At 42.5% G+C, this 26,033-nt stretch overlaps 1 protein-coding gene across 3 annotated transcripts in view; it reads right to left on the minus strand.

Annotated features, from left to right (window-relative positions):
- PHYHIPL (phytanoyl-CoA 2-hydroxylase interacting protein like) overlaps window positions 1-26,033 on the minus strand; it is a 131,577-nt gene that overhangs the window by 35,629 nt on the left and 69,915 nt on the right. Inside the window, exon 1 of one of the 3 annotated variants that reach the window (XM_018085423.2) lies at window positions 22,577-22,849. The exons of 1 other annotated variant lie outside the window; for it this stretch is intronic. Coding sequence is in view for 1 of the 2 variants with exons in the window: in XM_018085421.2 (XP_017940910.1) it covers window positions 7,406-7,604 (199 nt within the window). In the remaining variant the exon portion in view is untranslated. Of the gene's footprint in view, window positions 1-7,405; window positions 7,712-22,576; window positions 22,850-26,033 lie in introns of those variants that run through there. One more of the 3 variants, XM_018085421.2, reaches the window with a different exon arrangement.

A 26,033-nucleotide genomic window follows, 5' to 3' on the forward strand; every position in this document is an offset into this window, starting at 1 on the left:
TCCACCCGGCCGGCCGCGGGCACAGTTGCGCACCGCCGCGGAGCCGTTTGTTTCCAGGTTATTCCATAACCCGCGGAGAGTGTTCCCGAGGCAAACCACCCCCCAAACCCACGGTTACCGACTCCCCCTTCCCCAAACACACAGCCCACCGCGACCGCCGTGCGCAGTCACACCCAAGGGCTGCGGGCGTCCGCTCCGATCTTCGATTATGCAAGAATTCGCAGTAAGAAATACTAGCCGGTTTAGGTTGATAAACCTAGAAAAGCTGGCAGGAGGGTAGAGATGGCAAGAGAGGGTACAGAAATGAGCCATTTATGGCTACCTGCCCTGCATGCTTCCCACCTGTCCTTTTTGTGGGAAGGAAAAACGACCCGCATTGTATCAGTGCTATCCATACCAAGCTTTTTAAAAAACTATTTATCAGTTCACAATTTCAGGAATAAGAACGGAGCCAGAAAAGGAGAAAATTTAGATAAAGAGTAATAGGAGAATAAATAAAACTTGTGCAGCACTGCACCATCAGCAGGTGTGACAGCCCAGCTCCCTCCCACCGCAGGCTGGACAAAGGAGCAGCCTCTTGGCCTCGGGGGCTGCAGGAGTACAGAGCTTTCTCCAGGTCACAGGCTGACCACACATTACAACAAGCAATTCTTGGCACCAATTCGTTGTTTCACCAAACCAAAATTGACACCATTTGGCCACTGATCTTGAGACTCCAGCAGCAGCTGCTTTGGGAAACAGCAGTTCACTGCAGACAGGCCCCCAATAAGCTCGAGGCTGTGATGTTACTTGGTCAGCATTGCATGACAGCAAGTCCAGAGAGTCCCTAGAGCTCCCATTTCTCTTTCTGCAGTCCCAAGACCATCCAGTCCCCTCCCAGTCCTCACTGATCTGACAGAGTAGTAAGCTCCACACACAGCCAGATGTCTGTCACTCAGAGATGGCTTTCCACTGGACTTTAGGATTATTCCGTTCCTTATGATGATTTCTAGGGACACTAATCTCGGCAGATGAGCTCTGGTGTTACCTTTCACTGAGCCACTGCCAAGTGCTGCAGCCTGGGAGCAAGGAACAGGTTTCAGGAGCCCGGGCTCCTCTGGCACCTTCAGAAATCTGTAGTGCATCATGGGGAGAAAGTGCAATGCTGAGCACCCTTCCAGCACTCTCTACTCTTCACACACACACCTCCCCCTGCTTTCTTGCTCATCTTTTGTTTTTTTCTTCTCTTTGTCTCTCTGCTTTTTTTCACAGTGACAGAAAATGTGTGCAGAGGGGTCAGGTAGAAGAGAAATGGAATGAGTGGGAAGGGAACCTAAAGGAAGAGAAAATGAAAAGGAAGCAGTAGCAGGGAGGGAGAGTGTGAGTCAATGGGGAGGTGGGAAGGGAGAGAAATATATGAATGAATGCACAGACAGAATGAGGACAAATGCAGAATCAGAGAGGAAAGAAATGAAAGTGGGTGAGACTGCATTCATCAGGTTTTAATTTTGTCTCTGACAAGCATTAATTCCCTGCACAGAAGCAAAACCTTTCTCCTTAATATTGCAACTGTTCTTAGCACACAGTCATCTCCTACGTAAGGCTGGAAAATTTCTTTCTCTGAAGATGGTGTATTTAGTCTCTTGGCCTTATGTTCCACATTCACTCCTTTCCACAACGTGGCAGACGCTTCAGCAGCTCACACAATCTTGTTACTTCCTTGCTATAACATTATATAAAGTCCATTTGAAACAGAGCCTGTTCTTGAATACTGAGAGAATTCCCATTTTATTCTCTCTGTATCTTTTACACCTTTCTCTCTTCTACTTCTTATTCTGTGCAACTGAAATCAGGTTTTTAAGAAGAGATGAATTTTTGCATAGCTCTTTGAAAGCAGACAGCTTTGGAGGTGTTGCCATTCCTCAAAGGCCTCTCATTTCTCAGCTGTCTTGTAGCAATAATCCCTGGCTGAGCTATATCTATTTCTCTCCCCACACCATTACACTTGTTTTTTTGAAGAAAAGACTGGTTAAATCTCCAAATACTGGCAGATTTCAGTGTAAGAGCAGAGCAGAGAAACCTTTTCCACAGCTCTGCTTTTCTAAAGCTGGACCTACCTGAGACAGCATTTTTGCAGAGTCACACTTCATGTTTCCCTCAGCCTATCACTGCTCCCATCACCTGGGCTAGGGATCAACATTTTTTAAAGCTCAAATTACTCCCAAATGTGATTCTGTGCAATCACTTGGCAATGAATTTAGTCCTAGGCATTTGAGACTCAAAGCACACAATACTCTCATGGTGTTTTTCTTACCTGAAAGAACAGTACTCTGCTTGTCTTAACAAGGAATAGCATTGTCTGAGGCACAAGTTATGTTTGTGCTAAAGGATGACAGAGTCTCGGTGTATAATCAGAAAGTTTATTCTGTGACAGATTATCCCTGACAGTGTTTAGCAAAAAATGTCACATATCACAAATATGGGTCAACATTATGTAATGGAAAGGCTGCCAATGGCAGCACAACGTTAGAGACAGCAGAGGGTCATGTGTTTAGAACTGCAAAAGCTTGCAAAGAATTTGCCACAACAGCAACCTTTCACACTTTCAGCATTTAGACAAATAGAATATTACCAACTTCTGCAGTTCAACAACACTGTGACTGTTATTACAGAAACCTCACGTGAGGAGGGAGAAGCAGCATTTTCTGCACGATACACGCACCAGGAAACGTGAGCTGTGACACACAGCTCTTGCCTGGCTAAATTCAACAACCTCAGCTCTCCTGCCTTAGCCTGGCATTCACAGTCCCCCTGGTAGTCACCAAGATTTGCTGCAGGGCTACCACTCTACAGCAGAGAGGCAGAGATGCTGCCAACCAGCAGGACAGGTGTGTGGCTTCTTTCCTAAAAGACACAACCCCATTCAAGCCATAAAAGCAAGAGGAAAAGGTGCTGTGTGCTCCTTTCCTCCCCATAAAGAACCCCACCCCCCAATATTACAAAGTTCTGTCCCACCTGTGTTTCACTCCATTCTGGGAAAACTGTCCTCAAAGCACAGCATAGAGCTGGGCAACCCCATTCTTACTATCTGAAAACGCTTTTGTACTTCACTGTAGCAGGTTTTTATCTGCAAGCTATAAAAGAAACCTCCTTTCTCAGACTTCATCAAGACTCAGAGTTCCAGCTCTTCCTTCCCACTTGGGAATAAAAAAAGACTTGTGTTATTGCTCAGTGGACTGTGCAAGCAGAAGGCAAAAAGGCTACAGACATGGTTTTCAGGAAAGAAAAACAAGGAAGGAAATAAAAATAGCCTGCCCCCCCCCCTTCTATTAATATGTCATTTTTGAGGAGAAAAGCAAAATATTAAAGGACAGATAAACAGAAGGATCAAACCCGGTATTGAACGTTTTAGGTCAGTCCTAAAAGGCGCATTGACTAAGCTTAGCAACTAATCCCTGAAGTTTCATGGAAATAAATTCTTTGCAATTTTGCAGTCATTCTTTGTCTTTAATGGACATGTCAAGTGTTTCGAGCGTGCAAAGGAACATACTTGAGAAGGACTGTGTGCAAAATATTCTTGAAATACCATAGGACTGAAGTAAAATCCACACACTGGTGACAGAAAGACCAAAAAAAAAAAAAAAAGACTTCAGACCCTAAGTGAAAGTACAGTTAATGTGCAGTGTGACACAGCTTCCTCTGCTGCACTGAGACAGAAATTGAGAGCACTAGGCACAGGATCTCACTGGGATCCTCTTTGTTTTTTCTCAGATAGCAAAGCAAGTGTCTCCTCAAATGCTCAGACAAGGAGAAGGATGAAGGAGGTCCCCCTTTCTTTCCCTAGGAAAATCCAGGGCTGAGCAGCAGGGTCTATTCTTAGCTCTGCAGTGAGTGTCTCTCCCCCTTTCTCCAACTCTCTGCAAATGTAATAACCTTTGCAGGCACCCTGACACCAAGTCCAGCAGTGAGGCTGCAGCTCTCTTGGAAAGTTTTCTGTCTGCTCTTTGCTGCTTTGATGTTGTTGGAGCTGCTGGGAAGCCCTTGCTTTTTCTAGGACCTCTCCAGTGAGATGCTTGCAGTAGTTTATACATCTCAAAATGTCTCTCCTTCCCTGTTAGGAAGGTTTCATTTCAGCGACTGCATTCAGCTCATGCATTCAGGCTTTTCTTGCCAAGCCATAAAGCATAGTCTAAAACATCACAGACAATTCTGTGGTAATCCTGTGACTTCTGGTGCCAGGGAACCTACTCATAAATCTGAAGTTTCCTGTATAGTGTGATGGGAAAATGGCTTCAGTGGAGAGAAAATCTAGTCTACTACTCAGGTAAAAAGACAGTCTGTGTAAAAGGTAGCCCAGGGTATATGAGACAGAGATTTACTAAAGCACAAGTAGCACAAACAAGTAGCACAAACAGGGTAGCCAAAGTCTGACTCTTTGCCAAGTCTCCCCATACAGGAATAGCAACCAGCTCCAAAGCAAACAAAAGAGAGGGTACTTCATGCAATCGATGTTAGAGTTGTAAGACCAAAGGACACTGTCAGTGCTAGAAGTTCTCATTAATTTAAGGAGAGGCTGGAAAAGTTCATGGAAAAGAAATCCTTTAGAGTTACTAAACCCACAAGTGACTCAGGGTCTCTAAGTTGGAAATTATTAGAGTGCAGGGAAGAGTTACTGAAGACTGTTTTATGTGCTTGCCATGATCTTCATTTTCTGTAAACATCCATTTTCAGCCACTTCTAAAGAGACTGTACCGGCCTGGGTAAGTCCTTGGTCTGACCCAGGACAATCATGGAAATGCCCTAGTAGCTGAGCCTTCACTCCTTACCACCCACCCCCACCATGCCATCCTCATTCCCAACAAACACTCCAGAGTACGGAGCCCTCCGACTGTGTCAGCTGGGTGTGCATATCTCAGCCTAATCATTTTCTTAATGCTATTGGTGGCGCTGCTTTCTGAATTTCAGTTTTCTGAGCAGCTTTATAGAGTCTGAATAAGCATCTAAGAAAGGCAAATTCTTTCATGGACCAAAAAAAAAAAGTATTTGTAACTTCATAAAATTTATTTGTTGCCTAGTGGGCACAAAGTACTGTTAATGCTTAGCATTAATACTTATTAGTTTGCTTTTAAGTTTAGCTTCACTTTATTAGATCCAGAGTAACCACAGAGAACAACTAGAACCTTCTGTATTTCCTCTCTCCTCCGTGCTGCTAATCATTCTTCCTACTTTTGTAACCATTTCCACATTTAATTAGTGCTTTATCCTCCAGATATTGTGCCATATCTTGACCTTTAAAGGATACTACTGTCTGCTTATCCTTGACAACACTGACTGCTATTCAGATTTACTTTCTGTCTACAGTTCAGTGGCCAGCCTGTGATAACTTTAAGTGAATTTTAGTCCCAGCTGATTTGTTTCAGCAATTTCCTTAAGATATTATGTGGCACAGCATCAAATGCCTTTGTAAGTCTTGATGCTGTTCTGTACTCCACTAATCTTCTGGTTTCATCATAAAAGATGTGGAGGGATAAACATTCTAATTGGCCTGGCTTGGTTTACTGCAGAACACCTGTGCCATATCTGGATCTCATTATACTATTCACCTCCATATGAATACATTTCCCCCTTCTGCTTTACTGTTTATAGTATTTATGTCAATTTGGAGCCATGCCCATAAGACAATAGTTTCCATAGTTACTCTTAATTCAATTTTTAAAGTCTTGTAGCATGCTGACACTTTATTAGTCTCTTGATACCTCTGTTCTCTGTAGGGTTTTTTAGCAACTAGCTGTTCCATCAGTTCTTTAAATATCCAAAGGGACACCTCAGATGCATTTGTTCAAGTGATGATATTTCATTATGTATTTCTTAGTTACTTTTCCTCAGCAGTTCATAATTATATCAATGATTTCTTAACCAAGCCATTATTTAAAGTTTAATCGCCTTCCCAATAAACTTCATGGCAAAAGTCCAATTAGTTTTAGTGGGAATAAGAACTGGTTTCAAAATTTATCTCCTTACTACAAATTAATTATAATTAATATTTTCTTGGTCAAGTAATTTTGTGTTATTGTGCCTTTAGGACTTATAACACAGTCTTTTCGTATTATCTTTAACCTCTTGGCAACTGTTTCAGTGTATCCTCATGCTGTCCCTATTTTTCTCATGTGTACTAAACTTGGAATATAAAAGCCTGTTTTGGTGGTTCTCCAGTTTTCTGTTTCCAGTGCAGTTCATATTTTACTTTTACTTGCTTAAGTAGCCCACAGTGACCCATTCTCTCTTCAGTGTTTCCCATTTTCATTGGAACAAGACACATTTCTGCAGGCTTTCCATTACAGTATCTTCTCATGCCCTCCCTCCTGCCCTTCCTCTTTCCACAAAGCCCTTTATGAAACTCTCTCAACTGATCCTATGAATGAGATTTTCCTCATAATACTACACCCTTTCACTGGATGACATCAAAACTCTTCAAAGAAGACAGCCAAGAAGCAGTTACAGTTCATTAATAAAGTTAATGACGAAAGTCTAAGTGACCAGTTCCTCAATGGCATCTACTGATCTTGTTTTCTTATAACTAGACTTATAATAAGTATATAAGCACAAAAGATGGGATCTAGGTTGTTGTTGATGTTTTTGTACCATCGGCATCCGAGATGATGAGGCAAGACAGGAAAGACACCATTGTTTCATCCCTCACTGCTACCATGAACACAGCTAATTAACTGCTAAGGAAACACAAGGAGAATGATTTTAAATGAGTGAGAGGCAACACCAAGGCATTCCCTCTCCTTGACTCAGAGCCCGGATGCATAGTGAGACTAGTCTTAAATTTCCCTCACCGGACTCACAGTCACTTACTACAGGCTCTTAGACTGTCTTTCAGATCTATGATTACTTAAATAGATGTGGTGGGTTGACCCAGGCTGGATGCCAGGTGCCCACCAAAGCCACTCTGTCACTGCCCTCCTCAGCTGGGCAGGGGAGAGAAAATGTAACTAAAGGCTCCTGGGTCAATATAAGGACAGGGAGAGATCACTCAGCAATGACTGTCATGGGCAAAACAGACCTGACTTAGGGAAATTAACTTCTCAAAGTAGGAGAATGAGAACTAAAACAAATCTTAAAAACATATTCCCCCAACCCTTCACTCCTTCCTAGGCTCTACCTCCTCCCCAAGCAGTGGCGCAGGGAGATGGGAACGGGGGTTATGGTCAGTCCATCACAGGTTGTTCCTGCTGCTGCTCAGGGAGAGGAGTCCTTCCCTGCTCCAGAGTGGGGACCCTCCTGCAGGAGATAGTCCTCCACAGACTCCTCCAGCCTGAGTCCTTCATGAACTGCTCCAATGTGGGTGCCTTTCCACGGGGTGCATTCCCTCAGGAGCACCCTACTCTAGCATGGATCCCCCACAGTCCTGCTGACAAACCTGCACCAGCGTGGGCTCCTCTCTCCATGGGTCTGCGAGTCCCTCCCAGGAACCTGCTCCAGTGTGGGCTTCCCACAGGTGCACAGCCTTCCTTTGGGCATCCAGCTGCTCTGGTGTGGGGCTTCTCCATGGCCCGCAGGTGGGTCTCTGCTCCTCTGTGGACCTTCATGGGCACAACCCGCCTCACCATGGGCTGCATGGGAATCTGCTCAGGTGCCTGGAGCACCTCCTGCCTCTACTTCTCCACTGACTTTGGTGTCTGCAGAGTTACTTCTCTCACATATTCTCACTCCTCTCTTCCCTGGATGCAATTCCTTCTGCGCAATAACTTTTTTTCCTTCTCAAATATGTTATCACAGAGGCGTTTCCTCCATGCCTGATTGGCCTTGGCCAGCAGTGGGCCTGTCCTGGAGCTGCCTGGCATTGTCTCTGTTGGACACGGGGGAAGCTTCTGGCAGCTTCTCAGAGAAGCCACTTCTATAGCCACCCCTGTCCCCCTGCCCACCAGAACCTTGCCATGCAGACCCAATGCAATATGTAATTCACAATTAGAATTTCACAATGAAATGCATTAGAAGCAGCAATTAGAAGCTGTCTTTTCCATGGTTTCGCTCTGGTAGGAATTCATGTCCACTTAGCACCCATATACAGGGAGATTAGATAAAGAGAGCAGAGTATAGAAGCAGACAATAAGTGATCATTAGTTTATAGCACTGTTTCTTTAACAACATCCACAAGCATTTTAATTAAAGCATGTTCTGCTCTGAATTATGTCCTGCCACTGTTATTTGTGTTCTGAATATATTTCAGCCCTGTAGTATGTTATTTATTGACAGTATAGCAATCCTTACAAATTTCCAGTTGCTGTACATATTCAGTGCCCTGGGGTGCCTGAAGTCAGTGGAGGAATTATGGCATTCTGTGAGCCTTGAAAAATCCTAGAACTGACTCCATAATCTGTTAGTGACTGAAATACTGCTCCTGCTCCTTAAACCAGGCTGCACAGAGGGATAATTGCAAAGGCCATCTTTAGCCTAAGGAGTTTATTTGCCTTAGGATCTTTCAACAGTCAGTGGAGGGTGAAAAAATCCTCATCTGTGTCTCAAAAGGAGCTCTTTGTAGGTGCTCAGTTGCCCTAGAGGAAATGCTTTCTCTTGATTCTACAGGAAGCTGGGGGAGAAAAGCATCCCGAGGCTAAAATCAATCTTTGTGAATGCCCCCTAAATTATTCTTACGTGTCTTTGCAGCAGCCATCTTTGATAACCTGCAAGATATTCTGGAATGAGAAATGAGAACAGCAAACAAATACGGCAAAACTCTTCAGGGCTAACAGCAGCTCCTCAGCTCCTTGTCCAGAGTTCAGGGGGCTGCATGTACACATGCTGACAGGGACAGTGCTGGCTGCAAAGCACAACAAGTGGTCATTTATCCAGGCACAGCTGTTGCCTGATGACAGAGGTCTGACAGTGGCTCCTGTGTGATGGAACGCAGGTCTGTGCTCAGACTTGTTCGACCGCCGCTTCTCTGGGACCTGCTGAACTCACATCAAATGCCCATCATCTGTAAAATCTTTTTCTCTAATTCTCTCTATTTCTCCCATGCTCACTGCTAACCAAATATCTTATATGAGCTTTTAAAACCAAATTTACCAGTTATTTATCTAATTTTTGCTTTTAATGCCAGTACTTTTCTTCTTCTTGATTATCTCTTTCTTATTTTTATCCATTTTCAGTCTAACCTCACCAACTCCCATCTGACTCAGTGCCAGCTTCTGATTAATATCCTTATGCATAAATTCAATTCAGCCATTGAGAGTACCTTTTTTGGGCTCGATCACATGACATCCACTGGGTCATTTCTGGGATGAGGAGGGGAAATAAGGTAGAGAATAGCAAAAAAGGCAAAAAAATTGCTTTCTGTGTTGAAGTACTTGGTTTTATTTAGTGAAATTAAATTCTATTGACTGTGTGTGGCAAGGTTTTGGTAGGTACAGGGGTGGCTTCTGTGAGAAACTGCTGGAGGCTTCCCCCATGTCTGATGGAGCCAATGCCATCCAGCTCCAAGACGGATTCACTACTGGCCAATGTGGAACCCATCCACAAAGTGGTAACACCTGTGGGATAATGGATTTAAGAAGAGAGAAAAAAACCCCCGTGCAACAGCAATTAGAAGAGAGGAGGGAGAATATGTGAGAGAAACAACCCTGCAGACACCAAGGTCAGTGGAGAAGGAGGAGGTGTTCCAGGCACTGGAGCAGTGACTTCCCTGCAGCCTGTGGGAAGGACTCAATGCTGGATAAGTTCATGGGGGATTGTCTTCCGTGGGATGGACTCCATGATGGAGTAGGGGAAGAGTGTGAGGAGTCCTCCCCTTGAAAAGGAAGGAGCAGCACAGAAAATGTGGTGAACTGACCATAACCCCTATTCCCTGTTTTCCTGTGTCACTGGTTAGAAAGGAGGTAGAGAAAATCCAGAGTGAAGTTAAGCCGAGGAAGAAGGGAGGGGTGGGGGGAAGGTGTTTTGAGGTTTGGGTTTTATGTCTCATTATCTTTCTCTGATTTGATTGGTAATATATTAAGCTAATTTCCCCAAGCCGAGTCTATTTTGCCCATGAGAGTAATTGCTGAGTGATCTCTCCCTGTCCTGATCTTGACCCAGCAGCCTTTCGTTACATTTTCTCTCCCCTGCCCAGCTGAGGAGGGCAGTGACAGAGTGTTTTTGGTGGGCACCTGGTACCCAGCCTGGGTCAACCTGCACACGTCTTCTGGTCTCTTGTCATTAGCAAGCTATTTACAGTAGCTGTCACTAGACAAGAAAGTTGTCGGCATGGATTTTATCAGTCTCATATTGCCTGTCATGCTGTGGAAGTATGAATTTGCGCATATCAGTGACAGAAAAGTTTTACAATATCAGATTGAGCACAGCAACAGAAGTAAGGGCGTGTATTTCAAATGCCAGTTATCTAGATTAGCCTTTCTATTTTGTGGGGGCAATAACTACACTACTACAGTTTATTTCCTTACATTTTTAGAACATTCATTACTCCTTTAAACATATTTTATAGCTGTAGCTCCATCAAATGAATTTAAAGGTTGCACCAACCTAATTATACACATATCTACAGTGATACAGCTAATGTCGAACAAAAACTGAGCAAAACCCCCCCTTAATTTCTGCATACCACTAAATTGCTCCTTCCAGGAATGAATTAGACCTGGTATTAAGGCAGTACTGAACCCTGCATGTATTTTTGGAGCACAGCCAAATGTTCATTTACAGTAAAATCTCTAGAAACTTATTACTACCTATGTGTTTGCATTAATAAAACTTATTCAAGCAGAGTTATTAAGAAAAGGGGGATATGGCACAGAGTAGGCCTAAGGAGAGATAGAAAACTGAAATTCTTTATCACCAAGCAAGGACTGTTCACATTTGCCTACTAGTGAAATAGAAATTAGTGCCAATGACACTAAATTATATCTATATCCTCCACTCCCTGCAGAGAGTTTGAGGCTTGAGCAAAAATGCTCCATTACCACTTTTTGATATTTTTTTTCCTTAAAGTTGAGTAATATATAATAAACTAGGTGAAGCAAATGAAATATAAATCAAACTAAATTCAAGGGTTAATGAGATTAGCTGCTATCAGATCCATAGGTTATCTATAGCCTGACCACTAATCTTATGCCCTCAGGAGTTAATTACACAGCTATCACAAGTACCCAAAATAACATGACTGGCCTCTACCTGAATTGCAAACCAACCTTCTTGCTGCCAACACGGAAGCAATGATGTCCAGCAAAAATGTGACAGCAAATAATTCAGGGACAAAACACAGGCAGGTACTCCTGAGATGTCTTCAGGGCTAAATGGAAATATTATGCAAACTGTGAATTCATCTTGGAGTAAAACCTCCTTCCTGTATCTTGCTGGGAAAAACACTTCATCAACAAATATATCCAGCTTGGAATAGATCATGCAGCCAGCTTTAGAGAGAACATATAGTCTTATCCCTATTTTCTCATTTTAGGTTTCTCCACCCTCTCTAGGGATGGTGGTCTGAACTCCTTTTACTGTCAAACTCTCCCTGACCTCAACAGAAAATTGCTCATCTCAAAACACAGCTGAGCAGAGCAGCCAGCTGCCTCTGCTTGAGCCAGCTGTTCCCAAACCGAGGTTGCAATCCCACAGGCAGGGAACTGAGAGCAGGGTCAGTTCTCCAGCCTATTGTGTGGCACTTCCACAGGCTGTGGGAGCAAAAGCTTTGCGACAACAATGACCATGGGTATCTTCTTTCACTTCTTTTAAATTGTTTCCCCCTCTTCCTCCCCCTCAACTGGCCATGGAGTCTTATTACTGCTTGATCCATCTGAACCCTAAGGCAAAGTTTTCGGCACTGGGCACACTCCTGCAGAGAGAGTTTTGTATGAATTATAAAGTCAGGGTGTTCAAATAGTACATCAATTCGCTTCCCACAGGCTGTCTTCGTGAATGCTTATTCATCTCGAAATGATGGTACGCTAAGAAGTCACTTAAGCTCTTAAGCTTTCCTGATCTCATGTCACAACTTCAACCAAAAGGGAGAATGCTTGGGAAGGCATAAAAACAAAACCTGTAGTCAGAAAAATTTCTGTTGCTGCAACTGCTGCTAAATAAAGAGATCACTCCCTGCACAGATAAAGTGTAACAGTATGTTCTGCTTTATAGCTCATAACAAACTTTGATTCAGTCATTTCTGTCATCAAAAGATTATTGCTGTGGTGTCCTCCTTGTTTTGGGACAGGAGACAAAGAGAAAAGTCCCTTTGCATACACCCTTCTAGAGACTGTAAAGGAGGAGAAGCAAATAGCAGAGATCTCCTCCCCTTCCACTGAGGGAGTGCTGGTGGCTATTTCTGACAAACAGATTCTCATTCTTGGCAGAGACATCTTAAAAATTATTTTTCTCCTGTCATTACATTTAGCAGTATTGGTAGCCTTTACAAAGCACTCTTTTATTTTCAAAGGTAGCATTACCACACAAACTCTAGCTGTGCAAACTCTAGCAGCAACACATTCCTCGCTGCCTTAAATCATGTCTTCCAGGCCTGCTGGAGATCAGAGGGGCTTGCACAGGGGAGCAACTAAGTGCAAGTCACTTGTAATGTTCTACCTGCTAACTAACGAGCAGACAAGCACTGGCAGGCTGGCTGGGGCTGCAGGCACCCAGCACTTGCTATGCCTCATTTCAGGAGTACAGCATTGCCTGCCTTCCTGTCATGCCCTCGGCCACACACCAGCAAGCAAACAGGAGCACGGGAGCAGCTGACCACGTCTGGTGCCAAGGACTGTGTGCACTTCTCAAAGGAAAGGAGAAGGCAGTGTTCCTCCAAGCCTTGTGTAGGGCAGGGAAGGAAGGGGGAAGGAAGCCTCCCCCTGTACTCTTTATCCTCTGGTAGGAGCTAAGCAGAGGAAACCAGACGTAGGAAAATGTATGAATATGACACCATGGCAGGTTGTCGCCTTCCACACAACGCAGCAAGTGAAGGAGTGTGTGCCACGATGCCAGCTCTTGATGCAGAGTGCACACAGTTGGGGAAAGCTGGCAAAACGGTAGCACAGGAACCCCTCTGCGTCCTGATAATGTTTCCCCCCTTCCCAGGGCACAGCACAGTGCCTGGGACAGCCAAAGCAGCACACACATGGCAGAGGTGTTCCCAGAACCAGTTTGCCCTTCTCTTCCCCACAAGTGCTTCTCCCACTCACTGTCTTTGCTACCTGTGGTTCTGAGGGAAAAGACAAAAAGGAAGAACAAGAGGCAAATAAAACTTGCCATTTCCAGAGATGGCACAGCATTGCTGCAGGGATCAGCAGGCACATGGTGGTGATGCTCCTCCCCATGAGGACAGATCAGGGACCTCTAGAGAAACCATGAGTCTTAGGGGTCAGAAGAATTCATCTTGACTTGTACATCCTGAGTGCCCCCTCCCCACGCTGCCCCAGCACCGGCTCTGCAGGATCACTGAGCAGCAGGAGGCTGGTGGAGAGAATGGACTCCATACATTTCCATCATTCAGAGGCAGTTTATCAATTGTTTGAGGACCTGTCCAGGTCAAGTTTGATTCTATTTTCAGAGCTGTGTAATGACTGTTGATGACATCTGCCCACGACTGGCAGCAAACATTGATTAGTACTGTGAGTGACCAGTTTCCAAATGTACAGCCACGTGTCTCCCTTGTGCTCCAGGCAGCTGATAAAGATCCATTGATGGTAGTTGCTATTTAATATGGTAAATGATTTTGGAGATTACAGTCCTCTCTTATGTAATCTTCTTACATAAGACTGGGAAAGAAAACATGTGAAGTGCAGAATTTGAACATTAAAACAGCAGTGGATCTGGAGCTTAACTCAAGTGTTGTCATCTCAAAAGTCTTTTCTGACTATCCAAAGCTAATAAAAAACCAAGAGAAATAAAGCTCCCTCTCTTATAAATCTACACAAGAAGTTTTTAAATAAGAGTTGCACCTCACCACAGAATCTTGTGTGATAATCCGCTACCTAGTATTCAGCTAATCAGATGTTCAGTGAATGAAATGGGAGGTAACCAAGCAAGTAAATTTTAATCCTAAGTAAAAGCAAAAAAAACAAACATCATCAACAACAACAACAACAAAACCTGAATGAAAAGCTTCAAGAACTGGAGCTTAGAGACTGCAAATGCTTTGTTCCTAGGGTAGTTTTAGGTTGGGGAAAAACATGGTGTTCTTCCTAACCAGCTACTTCATGGTGACATGGCTGTCTGACAGTTTTTGCATGCTGATTTATGATTCTGAGCTGTGTTGCTCCATTCAGGCTCCTCACGTGCTGAGTCAGCAGCTCCTGCTGTAAGTGTATTGCTTGTAGCTCCTTTTGCTCATTCCTCATAATTTATGCTCGTAGTAAAGACACAGGGACTGACTTAAAATACTTAAAATCTTGAGAGGGGAGAACGTAAAAAAAACCCCAACAGATAAAGAGAAGGGAAAAGAAGTAAAAGTAGCAGAATGGATGGAAAATGCTGAGAGGCTCTTTTGTCCTTTTCATTCCTATCGATTACTGTCTGCTCTGTTCCTTTCCTTATCTTTCTTTGCTGTATCATGTGTCATACTGCAAGCTTTGAGAACATTGTGCTCAGATAAAATGGCAAAAAGCCAACGCATGCAAGACCTGAACATGCCAGAGAGATTAACAGTGTTCACGGGCGGAGGCTGTTTGTAGTAATGGGAGAGGTTTCATACCTACAGAAAAAAAGGTCACAGTCAGGAGAGGGTCTGTCCTGTCTTTACTTCTGAGGTAGAGAGGGCTCACAGATGTACAAAACTAGGTAAGTGATGGAGGTTTTTCACTGCATTGAGATGAGATTTGTATCAGCTCTTAACAGAAATGAGAAAATACTGGGAAAAAACCCACCAGCATTTGCTCAAACTTTTTAATGAATTCCGTTCAGCCTTGTTTGTCCTTCATAGACATTCTAATGAACAAATATGCTGGTGATGAGACTCACAGAAACTGAAATCATTATGAAGATTATTCAGTGAAGGATTTGGAATAATGCACTGGTAAAGACTGAATTCTTAAAAGAAAAACAAGGAACGAAATTTCACCTCTGCCCTGTTGCTACACTAGTTATAAACAGAAGGGATATCTGGGATCTTTTGGTCCTCTTCAAAAAGCTGTAATTCTGAAATTAGTTAATATTTAAATGTTTTTCCTGCTGGTCTTCATCAGCCTCTCAAATGGAAAACAGCCTGAACATGCATATTTTATCAAAAACTTGACAATTTTTTTTTCTGTTTGTGCTTTTCTCCTTAAAATGCAAAATCTTGCTTGATGTACATTTCCTTGGCAGTAAGATCAAGGCCAAACTCAAGAAAAAAATTGTTAAAGCTCCTAACATTGGCTTTACAGTGAAAAATCACAGGCATAACAAATCCAAACACCACAAATGCATCCATCTTCCCCTAAGCCCTGCAGAATGGCTCCGGTAGAGAGAATGTCCAAAAAGAGAGAGAGATAGGAGATAAAAAACTCAAGACTAGGGGAAGGTATATTGCATATTCTTGTTTCATGGGGGAAAACCAGTAATGACATACTGATCATCCCTAGATCCAGTCAATTAAGAAAATGAGACTTTCCCATATTTATTACTGAATTCCTAAATGTGAGCTGGTGACATGAGCCCCACTGAGCTCTGTGCCTCTGTTGCTGCACACACCAGATGCAAGTCTCCTGCTTTGCTGCCCTGTGCCCACCAAGTGACTGAATCTGTGTCTCTCACTGGAGCTACATCTCCAGCTGAGCTCATCGTACTTCAGACTCCTCGGGACAGTTCTGGAGAGCTGGTAACCCACAATGTGCAGGTACAGACTTGACTGGAATTTCTAAAACAAGTGTTCTTTGTGGGGCAGGCAGTAATAGCAAAAAAAAACACAACAAAAACCCAAACCACAAACTCCAATGTTTTTAAACTATTTTGCTGTCATCACACTGAGAAACACAGAGCCAGGGGGATTTCAAGAAGCTGACTTTCTTCTCAAAGATATCTTTTCTATTAACACTTTTCTATGAACTATCTCTGCAATTTTCATAATGTTCTTAGAGTGCTCCTCCTCCTTCCATTTGGCGCATTGTTTTCCATCCTAAGCAGTAAGCTGGCTGTCTGGATCTCTTCATTCACTCTGACATGAGGTACTTAAGCCTAAGGCACCAACGCCTCCCGAAAGGTTGCCCAGGGTGGCACCGCTCTGGTTCGGAAGATAAAATGCATCCAGGCATGCAGTTCTGGGTTTCACTTGTTTCTTGACCTATGCTGACAATGTGCACTCTTTTTTTTAGTCTGCTCCTGGGAGGGAGACATTCAGTCATCCAAATATTTCTTTTGGACACAAATATAGCTTAGTTGCAAAAATAACTGGACGTATATGAACGGCAGACCTTATTTATCACTGCTCTGTTGCGTATGTGATTGATTGCCTCCAGCAGGGACACTTAAATGGAGCTGGCTGTTTGTGTTGGAGGCAGTGGCTGCAGAGCAGTATCTTTTGGTGGTCACCAGATAGCTGAGCTTAGTGCTCCTCTGTACAAGTCCCAGCAAACACTATTATTTTAAAAGTCACTAATACTGCTTATTAGGATTCTGAAGAAACATCTTTTCTCTGCTTCTGCAAACTCTTTGCTTCTCCTTCTGCACCAAACTCATGGTTTTCCTTCTTCTCCTCTCAACCCTCTTTTGCCAAGTTGCCTTTTTCATTTGCTCACCTAATAACACAGCATATACAATATATTTATTTTTTTATTTATTATTTATTATTTATTTATATATAATATCTCTGTATTTTCCAAGTAAGGAATAGAGAGTAAGGAAAACTGTCAGGATGAAATCTCTTATGAAGTTGCCTAAGACAGAGATTATGTTCTTTCTTCCCAGAGTGATACCAAGAAGGAAGTTCACTGACTTCAACACAAGGGTTCAAGCAGAGGGACTCAGCCCAAATAGCCTCAGTGGACCAGCAGAGAAGGATTTTCACAGGAAAACATTCTAAAAAGAGACATGGAACTTGATGGCACTGTATTTCAAGAGGTTATTAGAATTATTTTTATTAATAATAATTAATCAAGAATTAATTATAGATTAGAATAATTACTTTATACCTGTTATGACACCATCTCAAGTAATTTAAAACTAATATGCCCTGAAACTACAAACAAATAATTTGGCAATGATCCTGAGGAATGCTTTAAGTGCAGCAAACTGAATAAAGTAAAGGAAGGAAGTTATCAGAGAGTCTGATCAGCAGAAGACCTGGTGCTTTAAGAGATGTACATGTGGATGTCTATTTCTAGACTTTGCTTCTAAGCTATCAAACATGTCCCAAAAATAACATTACACCAAAGTACTGACTAGGTCAGAAGGGGACACTGGCAAACACCATCACAACGTAGAGACCCTTCAGGTTTCCACTTAAGAGTAACTAGTTCCACACAGCTGTGAATATGCAGGGAGAACTGCTGAAAGCATTCATTATGGCCTACTCGGGTTTCATCTCTCTGCTAAATGTCCTGCTGAGAAGAATAAAATATTGGATAACAGGGGATTACAACATGAGGAGTTTTGAAAACATTCAAACAGTGAATCCCTTTTGACTTTACACAAACTCCAGACAAGAACAGTACTGGTGGCACTTTGGAAAGGTGTTGGCACATCATTTACATATATTTTTATATTCCCTGTTTCTATTTCAAAATACTTGAAGTGACTTGGAGTTCAGAACTTGGAGTTCTGAAAGAATGTACCTAAAACATTGCAGGTTTTTTCCTCCTGTTTCAATGATCAATAAATGACAGTTTGATCTTTACATGCCTCTTGTTCATCACAGGTGTACAGAGTATAAAATCCCTCATGAACGGAGAAGAATTATTATGCAATCATAAAAACGGTATGCACCAAATTATCTTGATTTATTTAGTTTTTAAATATGAGAAAGGTTACTGCATTAGAAAATTATGTCAACATAGAAGTGAAACGGGACACAAATTCAAGTCTTGAATATACCCTTACAGCCTATTTTGGAGGCCAGCAGGCAGAGACTATCTTAGATCTGAAATAAATACTTCTAAAGATGAAAACTTAACAGAAATGATCATCACCTCCAGTTCTGTGTACTCAAGTGGGAAATGCAGCTCCCAGGTTTTGACTTGATAGTGAACATACCATTATGGGCTGGAGCAGCACAGTCCATGAACAGAAGGAAAAAAACCATGTGTACAGTTCAGACATAAATGCTGATTATGGAAGTCACCTCATCTTGTTACAGAGAAGCACTGTGCCATGAGGAGTCTTCTGTAGCTGTGTGTTCCTATGCTGACACTGCGCATCCTCCAGCAGTCACTGCAGGAAGCCACTCTTTGGGAAGGACGGGATGTATGACCTGTGTAACTGCAGGAAGACTCCTGCTCCACTATAGCCAAAGGAATAGTTGTCTGCTGTATGTAGTGCATACAAGTGCTCATTTTAATTAAGGTTTAATCTCCTCAATCTCTGCATTAATCCTTGGTTCTCTACAATAATGTTCCCACAGAGGACTCCAGGGCATTTTCTGGCATCGAACAATTCTTAACTGCTGGGTTTGGTCTGGTTTTACAGACTCCTGGGTATCCATGTTCATCTTTTATTTTCTGAGAAATATGTGAGGCAGAAAAAAACCTGTCAATGTTTGAGCATTAATGGCATGATAATGGCAATTTATGGATTTGAGGAAGAGAAAAGGTGCCACTAGAGTGTGTAAAGTGGGCAGCTGGCACAGTAGCTTTTGCCAACATTTGCGTCAATGTGGGAGTACAGCAATATGGTCGCTGTTATCATTGCACTCAATAAATAACTCCTCATATGTGAAGGCACGACTAGCCTTTTGGAGGGAGAAGCTGAGTATTCTCTGCATCCATGGCAGGATTTTTATGTGTAATCCCAGCAAATCTGAGCAGGCCTTAACGGGTGCTTAAATACTCTATACATAAAATTGCCTTTTTTTTGAAATCTAGTGCATAGGGAAACAGTGAAATAATAGTGAAATAATTCATACATTGAATTGTCCAGAGAAAAGCAGTGTACTGCTCAACATGGCACTTCTTCTCAGCTGATTCAGGCCTTAAGGAAAAACACACAGACCTGCTGTTGTCCAGTGCATGTGACAGTTGTGGTTACTCTGTGACTTGGACTCTGTGTGCTATATATGTCTGCATCCACAAAAGGGAAGCACTTAAACTATTCCCAGCTTTTGTTGGTTTTGCTGTTGCTGTTAGAAACGAGAAGGATGTTAAAATTATTATTTTAGGACCAAGGAAATTGGTTCTGTTCCACACGAATTTGACACACTTTGTAACTATTGGAGTTAAACAACAGAAATGATGTTGTAGATAAAGATGGCACTAGACCTCGGAGGGGTATGTTTCTGCAACTGTTTCTTGGTAGGAGGTTTCCTCCTGTGGATTTTCTACAATCCTTACACAACAATTCACTATACTGTTTAATAGGGAATAAAAATCTAGTGTTAGGTTTCTGTCTTCTAGTCATGTTCTGTTTCTGTTTTGCCACGACACACCTCTGTGAGTGTGCCTACCCCTTCTTTCTCCACCTTCTTCAAAGGGCCTTCTTTCCATGCCTTGGTCCAGCATTCCTACTCTTCTGAGTGTTATCCTTACACAATTACTAACTTCCAATAATTCCCTTAGCACTATACTTGTGTCAGATGCATTCCCTTAGAAGAAAGTTCTCTATAATAAAAACCTATCGTGACATCACCAGCTGAAACATCACCATTCTGAAGAGCCAAACCCACTGAGATTTTCAAGAGATTTTGTCTGTGAAACTTCAAAAAGCTTCATTTATAGATGCAAAAAGCAGCAAACAGAACTGGAGCAAACTCAAAATATATACTATAACATTTTGCTTGATCTGTTAGTCTATTTAACTCAAAATGAACACACTAGATTTTTTAAGATATAAATCATTGATTATTTTTAAGACCTATGAAAACACCTTAAGGTAATCAATTCCTTATTTGTATGTCTTTCTACAGTGTCCACCAGTATCTTGCTGCTGGCATGAACAGGACCCACAGCATAAGCATGATTTTAGCACTTGGGAGTTCTAAAACAAATGTCCTACCAGACCACTAGCAAAACCAGCTGGTTACTCAGGTAAAGGAAATTTTCCATTTAATAGTAACGATGCCTATTCATTCTCCAACCAGCTGCCAAAATGAGGATTCTACCCAGAGAACATCACCCATGCTTTTAATTTTACATTCGCACAAACATTTACTGTCTTTTATGAAAGAATTTGGGAATGTAAGGCCGTGGAGGAAAAAATGATAGTGCTAAATGACAGTGCTATTTCAAACTACAATGACTTACTAAAGTGCTTTGGCTACTGTGATGGACAAAAATGCTCTTGTATGCACAGAAATTAAGTTTCATAGTTTCCAATACAAACATAAGAAGGGTCATTTACACTTTGGTACCAAAAAATTAATGACTTGCACATTCCCTAATAAAATGCTTCCAATAAGCCTCATTAATGTAGTTATTTACATTCACAGTTATTGGCACAAGCACGAAAAAAGGTAGATACTTTCTCCACCGTACGTCTTAAGCCTTAAAGCTGGAAATTTATATTTGTAGAGAAGTATCAAATGGCAACATTCCCTCACAGCACAACTCAAAACATACAATTGCACCTTCTGAATGAAAATGAAGATCTTGAAGTGTTGCTCCTGAAGGTGAGACATCTGCAAGCTGATTTTAGCAGCCAGTGGCCAAGAAAAGCTAAGGCAGAGGTGGGTGTAACATTTTCCTGCCAGCGTGGGGTCAGCCCATCACCTGAGAGGAGCGAAGAGCTCACGGGGATGGGCCAGACATGTGAAGGACAGAGGAGTGGGGAGCCCGACCCCTCTGCAGGGGCCCCACTGCTCTTCCAGCGGGTCACCAAGGCTGTGTTGTGGCGCTGCCTCGTCTGTATTTATCAGAGAGGTGAAGGAAGAGTCTCGTGCTGCCATCACCAGACTGGCTCCACAGCAGAGAAATTGCAGGAGGAATTGCAGGGACTTGTTCTCTCCCATGGCGTTCCCAGTGTCCCGAGGACACGAGAGAGCCCCATGAGCCAGTGCACACGCACATTCCCAGACATGGCTGAGATCCATCCCTGTACCTGCTGCTTCCAGCTCTGGCTTCTCTTTTTGAGCAAATCCTACAAAGTGACTTAGGCCTGGCTTGTAGCCAGCCCCTGGATGGAGATCCATCCTGTGTGTGGTGTGTGGTTTGTGTGTTTAGTAATGACAGGATAAGGCTTAAGCCACAGCTGTACTGGCCAGCTTGGGAATGTCCTCAGCGTGCCTTCCAAATACCAAACAAGTCTTAGGAGGAATGTCAGTAGGGAAAAACTGTAAAATTACATTTTGTATAGAAAGTACTCCATTGTGACATATACAGTGTTATTCTGGACGAGTTTTCTTAATCAAGCAGTAAATAATCTCATATCAAAATAAGGACAGCTGGAACTTAACACCCTACATAACTAACTTTCCAATTGGAATTAAAATGCAAAAAATAAATCAGTAAATCCAAGCATGCTGGCCCATGTGAGAGGCATGAAAATGGAAGGCTATATGCATGAAATTTATAAAGCCAAGTTTGTTCACTTTTCATTTTGTAGTGAGCCACTACTCCAGTGGGGTTTACTACAAGGGGACCTGAAGCAAAACCACTTCAGCTGCACAGTAAAAGCACCTATTTTTTAAAATAGGTGCCAAAAGAAATAGTCTGACATGCCACCCAGTAGAATAGAGCATTCTGCACAAATAAATAAAACTTCACTCAGAAAACAAGCAATAAACAAACAAGTAAACCTTTATCCTTGAGCATCTGGGATCCAAAGGCATTCAAAACCAAGAAAACAAACCATATTTGAGCTTTGTCACATGCTAAAGAGCAGGTCTAACCATCCCTTACAGGGCACCATCTCTTACATCTTATTCCCAAAACATATACATGTACTCCCCTCCTCCAAAAATAAATTTTGAAAAGTATTTATTTCACAGAAGTAACCACATCCTTTTGAACAGATGGGAAACCTGATGGACTGAGATGCAGTGAATCCCTTATGTGCTGATTTCAGGAAGGAAAATTCTGGTTTTTAAAGTTGTTTTTAGATAGTTTTCCAACTTCATAGCTTAGGAGAAGATCAGCAATGTAGAAGAATACAACTGTATGTTGATAAATTCTGGAGACATGTGGGAACCAGACAAAAAAATGTAAGCAAAGTAAAAATGTAAAGAAAAATGCATGTCAGATTTGTCCACATAACATGGGTCTTCCCACTCAAACTACTCAGCTGTTGCATACTCAGGATCTCATCAAGCCATTAATTGTACAGTAAATTCTCCTTCTGCTCCCCATAGCACCAATACTTCCTACTTTCTGCATATCTGAGCCTCTCAATGAATCTTATTTTCCCTGCAGGCAGTAGGTGATGTTCTTCCAAGCCCCTCCATCCTCATTTCTCTGCTCTCTTTATCCCCTTCCTCTCCTAGTTGCTCAGCCCTTTTCCAGTCCCCTGTTCTCCCTCTTTCCAATGTCCCTGTGCCCCAGGAGTGCTGTACCTCGTGCTCAGGGTGCCCGGCAGGGATCCTTGCTGGAGGAGCCACCCTTGCTCCCGTTGGAGATGGAACTTCTCCGAGGGCCCTTCCCCTCACTGAGGGCTCCGCACTGCCCTCTCGGGGCTCCTCCTCCGGCTCCTGCCAGTCCCCTCATTCGGGCACAGAGAAGAGAGGTTTTGTTGGAAGTTGTGTTGGGGCCTCATGAGGGAACGGTCCTGCCCACTCTGGCCACCAGCCAGACTCCAAAGACACCTGGAAGTGCAGGGTCAATAAGAGTCCTGGCATATAATTAGTCCCATCCCAAAGCCAGATGGGCATGAACTTGGAGTTCTGAAGGCAGTCTGCCTACCAAAATCTCTCTGCAGCCAGTGCTCCTGGTAACCTCCCCCTCAGCAGTGTGTTCTCCCAGTACCCGAACTGGGGAGGGTGAGCAGGAGAGAGGAGGAGGTGGCTGCACCACCAGACTTCCCGTGCTGCCACTGTCATCGCATTTGCATTGCAGGGACATGATCTGGCTGCCTTTGTGTGGCCCTCTGGCAGGAGCCCAGCAGCATTTCTGTGCCACTGCTCACATTGTACTGCAGGACTATAAACACAGGCTTGTCCACAGCGCTCTCGACAGCCCTGGAGGAAATCCACCATCGCCCAGTATCAAACAGGCCAGAGAAGCTGGGCTACTTTCTGTACACCATCTACTGTTCCAATCCTAACTCCCTGTCTCTTGAAGGAATGTGGAAGTTTGCTGGTATCAGAGAAACAGGACAAGGTATTATGATGGGACTGCAATAAGTATTCTCTTTCAGAGCTCGAAGTTACAAAATTGTCTTTAATGCTCCACTGTGAAGTGTTTAAACAGGGGACAGTGTTTAACATTTCTCAAGACCACATCAAGGTGCCACAGAGATAAATAATTGAGTCAGAAAATAAATAATGTTTGAGAAGAAAAATAGAGAGTTGCTAATGTGAGAAGAAAAATTATCTTAAAACCAGAAAACACTATCCCAATCAACCCTTTTTCCACACTACAAATATTTAAAAGCATAGAAGATGTTATCAAAACTCTAGTCCCTCCTGTCCAGTTTCTCTTTGACAGGGAGAATAATCCTGGAAAACATAAAGACAAGATCTTCCATCTACCTAGAAGTCTTAACACCCTAGTACTGGACACTGTATAGGAGCTACTGGACCCTTTCACTGACTTTGCACAGATTTGTGTGACCCCACAAACTTTGAGGCCTGAGAACATAACAAATAGATCAGTAAAAATCAGCAAGCTTGGTTCTTCCAAGCCTTGAGACCTCTAGACTGGAAAACATTCCCCTGTACTTCCCGAACTTAACACATGAACTGGAAGCCCCCTGGCCCTTCTGGGCTGAGTGTTCTGCCTCCTGCAGCTCTAACACAGGCACTGGCCTAGTCTGCCACAAACTCCGGGTGCCCGACTTCCCCTGGGCCACACCACCTACAGACCAAGAGCTGATGTTGCTCCTACAGTGAACTCTGGGGAAATTCCAGCAGCTTCAGCAGAAGCTGGTGACTGTGTTATAGCCCCAAATGATGTTTTTTTTCATTTCCTCTCTTAGCACTTTGGCAGAGCTGCTTTGCCTACAAGGAATGCCCTCCCTGTATGTAGAACCTGGAGTCTGGGAAGGCGTAGGTGTGTGAGCAGGACCTGTCTGTTCTCCTTTGCCCGTCCCACGTCAGAGCAGGCAGAGGGATGAAGTGCACACAGTAATATACTATCAGCTACTGCTTTACTCGTCTAAATCACAAAGTGGCATTTCACGAATAGCCCCTTTTCCACAAAGACAAAAGCAGGGTTTTCCTGCCGACTTCCCTGGTGCTGCAGTGATCCACTGATCAAACTCTTTGGAAACTGATGCAAATTATCTTTATTGCACTGCCTTCACTGAAGTCAGAAAATTGATACCCAAATTTATACTAAGAAACTAAAACTTCTTAGATATTACTGCAGTATGTACTACTGTACAAAGAAATACAGTTACAAATGCAAACATGAGTATGAAAAGAAAAAGAATCTCTCTCTTTCCTAAAAGCTGTTATCCCCACCAGGTTTCCACTGGACTATAAAAGTGCAGGCTACAGACTTTATTCTCTCTACTGTTTGTCTGAAATGAATATTGTTTTAAACAAAGCCAACCTTTAAATTTTTTTTTCATATCCCAAATCAGTTACTATTTCCTGTTCTGCATTTAATTTTTAATAAGAAATTAAATATATGTACTCTGAGCAGAAAATCAATTTCTTTTTGAGTTATCCAAATTTTAAAATTGCACTTCTGTGGCAAAGAGATGGTGCTCTGACAAACAGAGTCATCTACAGAAATCTTTTTGATAATGGTGTCCTTCTTTCAAATCCAAACATTTCCTTGATGTAGAATACAAATTGAGCTCTAGTGTATAAGTCAGCTGGGATTTCAAAGTTGGCCTTTATACTTCGCCATTAATTAATTCCGTCCAAGAAATTCAAACAAAGATATGAAAAAAACGTTCTCTAAATACGTTACATAAGGCATTCAGAATATTCTGATTCATTCCCCTCCAGGAACACAGCAGAGTCAAAGAATAGTGTACACAGCATGTTTAGACTGTATAAAAAGCACTAGAAACTGTAAGAATAGTTTAAAACCCATTTATTTAAAGCTGTTAATTATAAGAGCTATTGTAGAGTATGTGCTAATCAATCTACACTTCTGAGTTCTAAACAATTGTAGACTTAATGAAGTGTACTTTTCTTCACTTTCAGATGCAGAAACAAAGAGTTTCCTAATAAAAGGGAGGAAATGAAAGCAGAAGGCAGAAGACCTCTTCCAAAAATTACTGGAACTTCTGAGTAATTATATATTGGCTAGAAAGTCAGAAACTCATATTTGGGATCTTTTTAGGGGGAAAATGATCTGAGAAAGAGACATTCTTTCCCAATATACCCCATGTACACCTTTAAGTAAGTTAAGACAAGTATTTTCTCTGATACAATGAGGAAAGCCTCAAAAATCTGGCAGGAGAAACTCATACAAATTCCTCTTCTTGCAGTTATCACAACACAACTAAAACAGAAGGTGAGAATATGGGACAGCAGTCAGTCAGTACAGTGAGATCTTTCGAGCTGCGTAATTGAAAATGGTTTGTGCTTGGGAGTAAGCAACACAGAATGGAGTAAGAACAGAGCAGGTATGTCTATTCAGCCTGAAAATAAATTAAGAGTTTTCTTTTTTTCAAGACTCACTTACTTCAACTTGTATAGAAACACAGGGAAAACTCATCCCCTAACACTTTTGGCATAAAACTTAATAGCATTTATTCACCCAAAATCTGTTCAAATGCTGTGTCAGGAAAAAATAACCCAAGATGAAAAGTAGACTTTGTTGTGGTTCCCACTACTCCATGTGCAGATGCCTTGTCCCTCCTGTGGTGTTGTGACAATTTCTACAAAAGGCCAC

This window comes from Manacus vitellinus, unplaced genomic scaffold (genome assembly GCF_001715985.3).
Source record: "Manacus vitellinus isolate BGI_N305 unplaced genomic scaffold, ASM171598v3 scaffold_80_pilon, whole genome shotgun sequence".
Classification (NCBI taxonomy): Eukaryota; Metazoa; Chordata; class Aves; order Passeriformes; family Pipridae; genus Manacus; species Manacus vitellinus.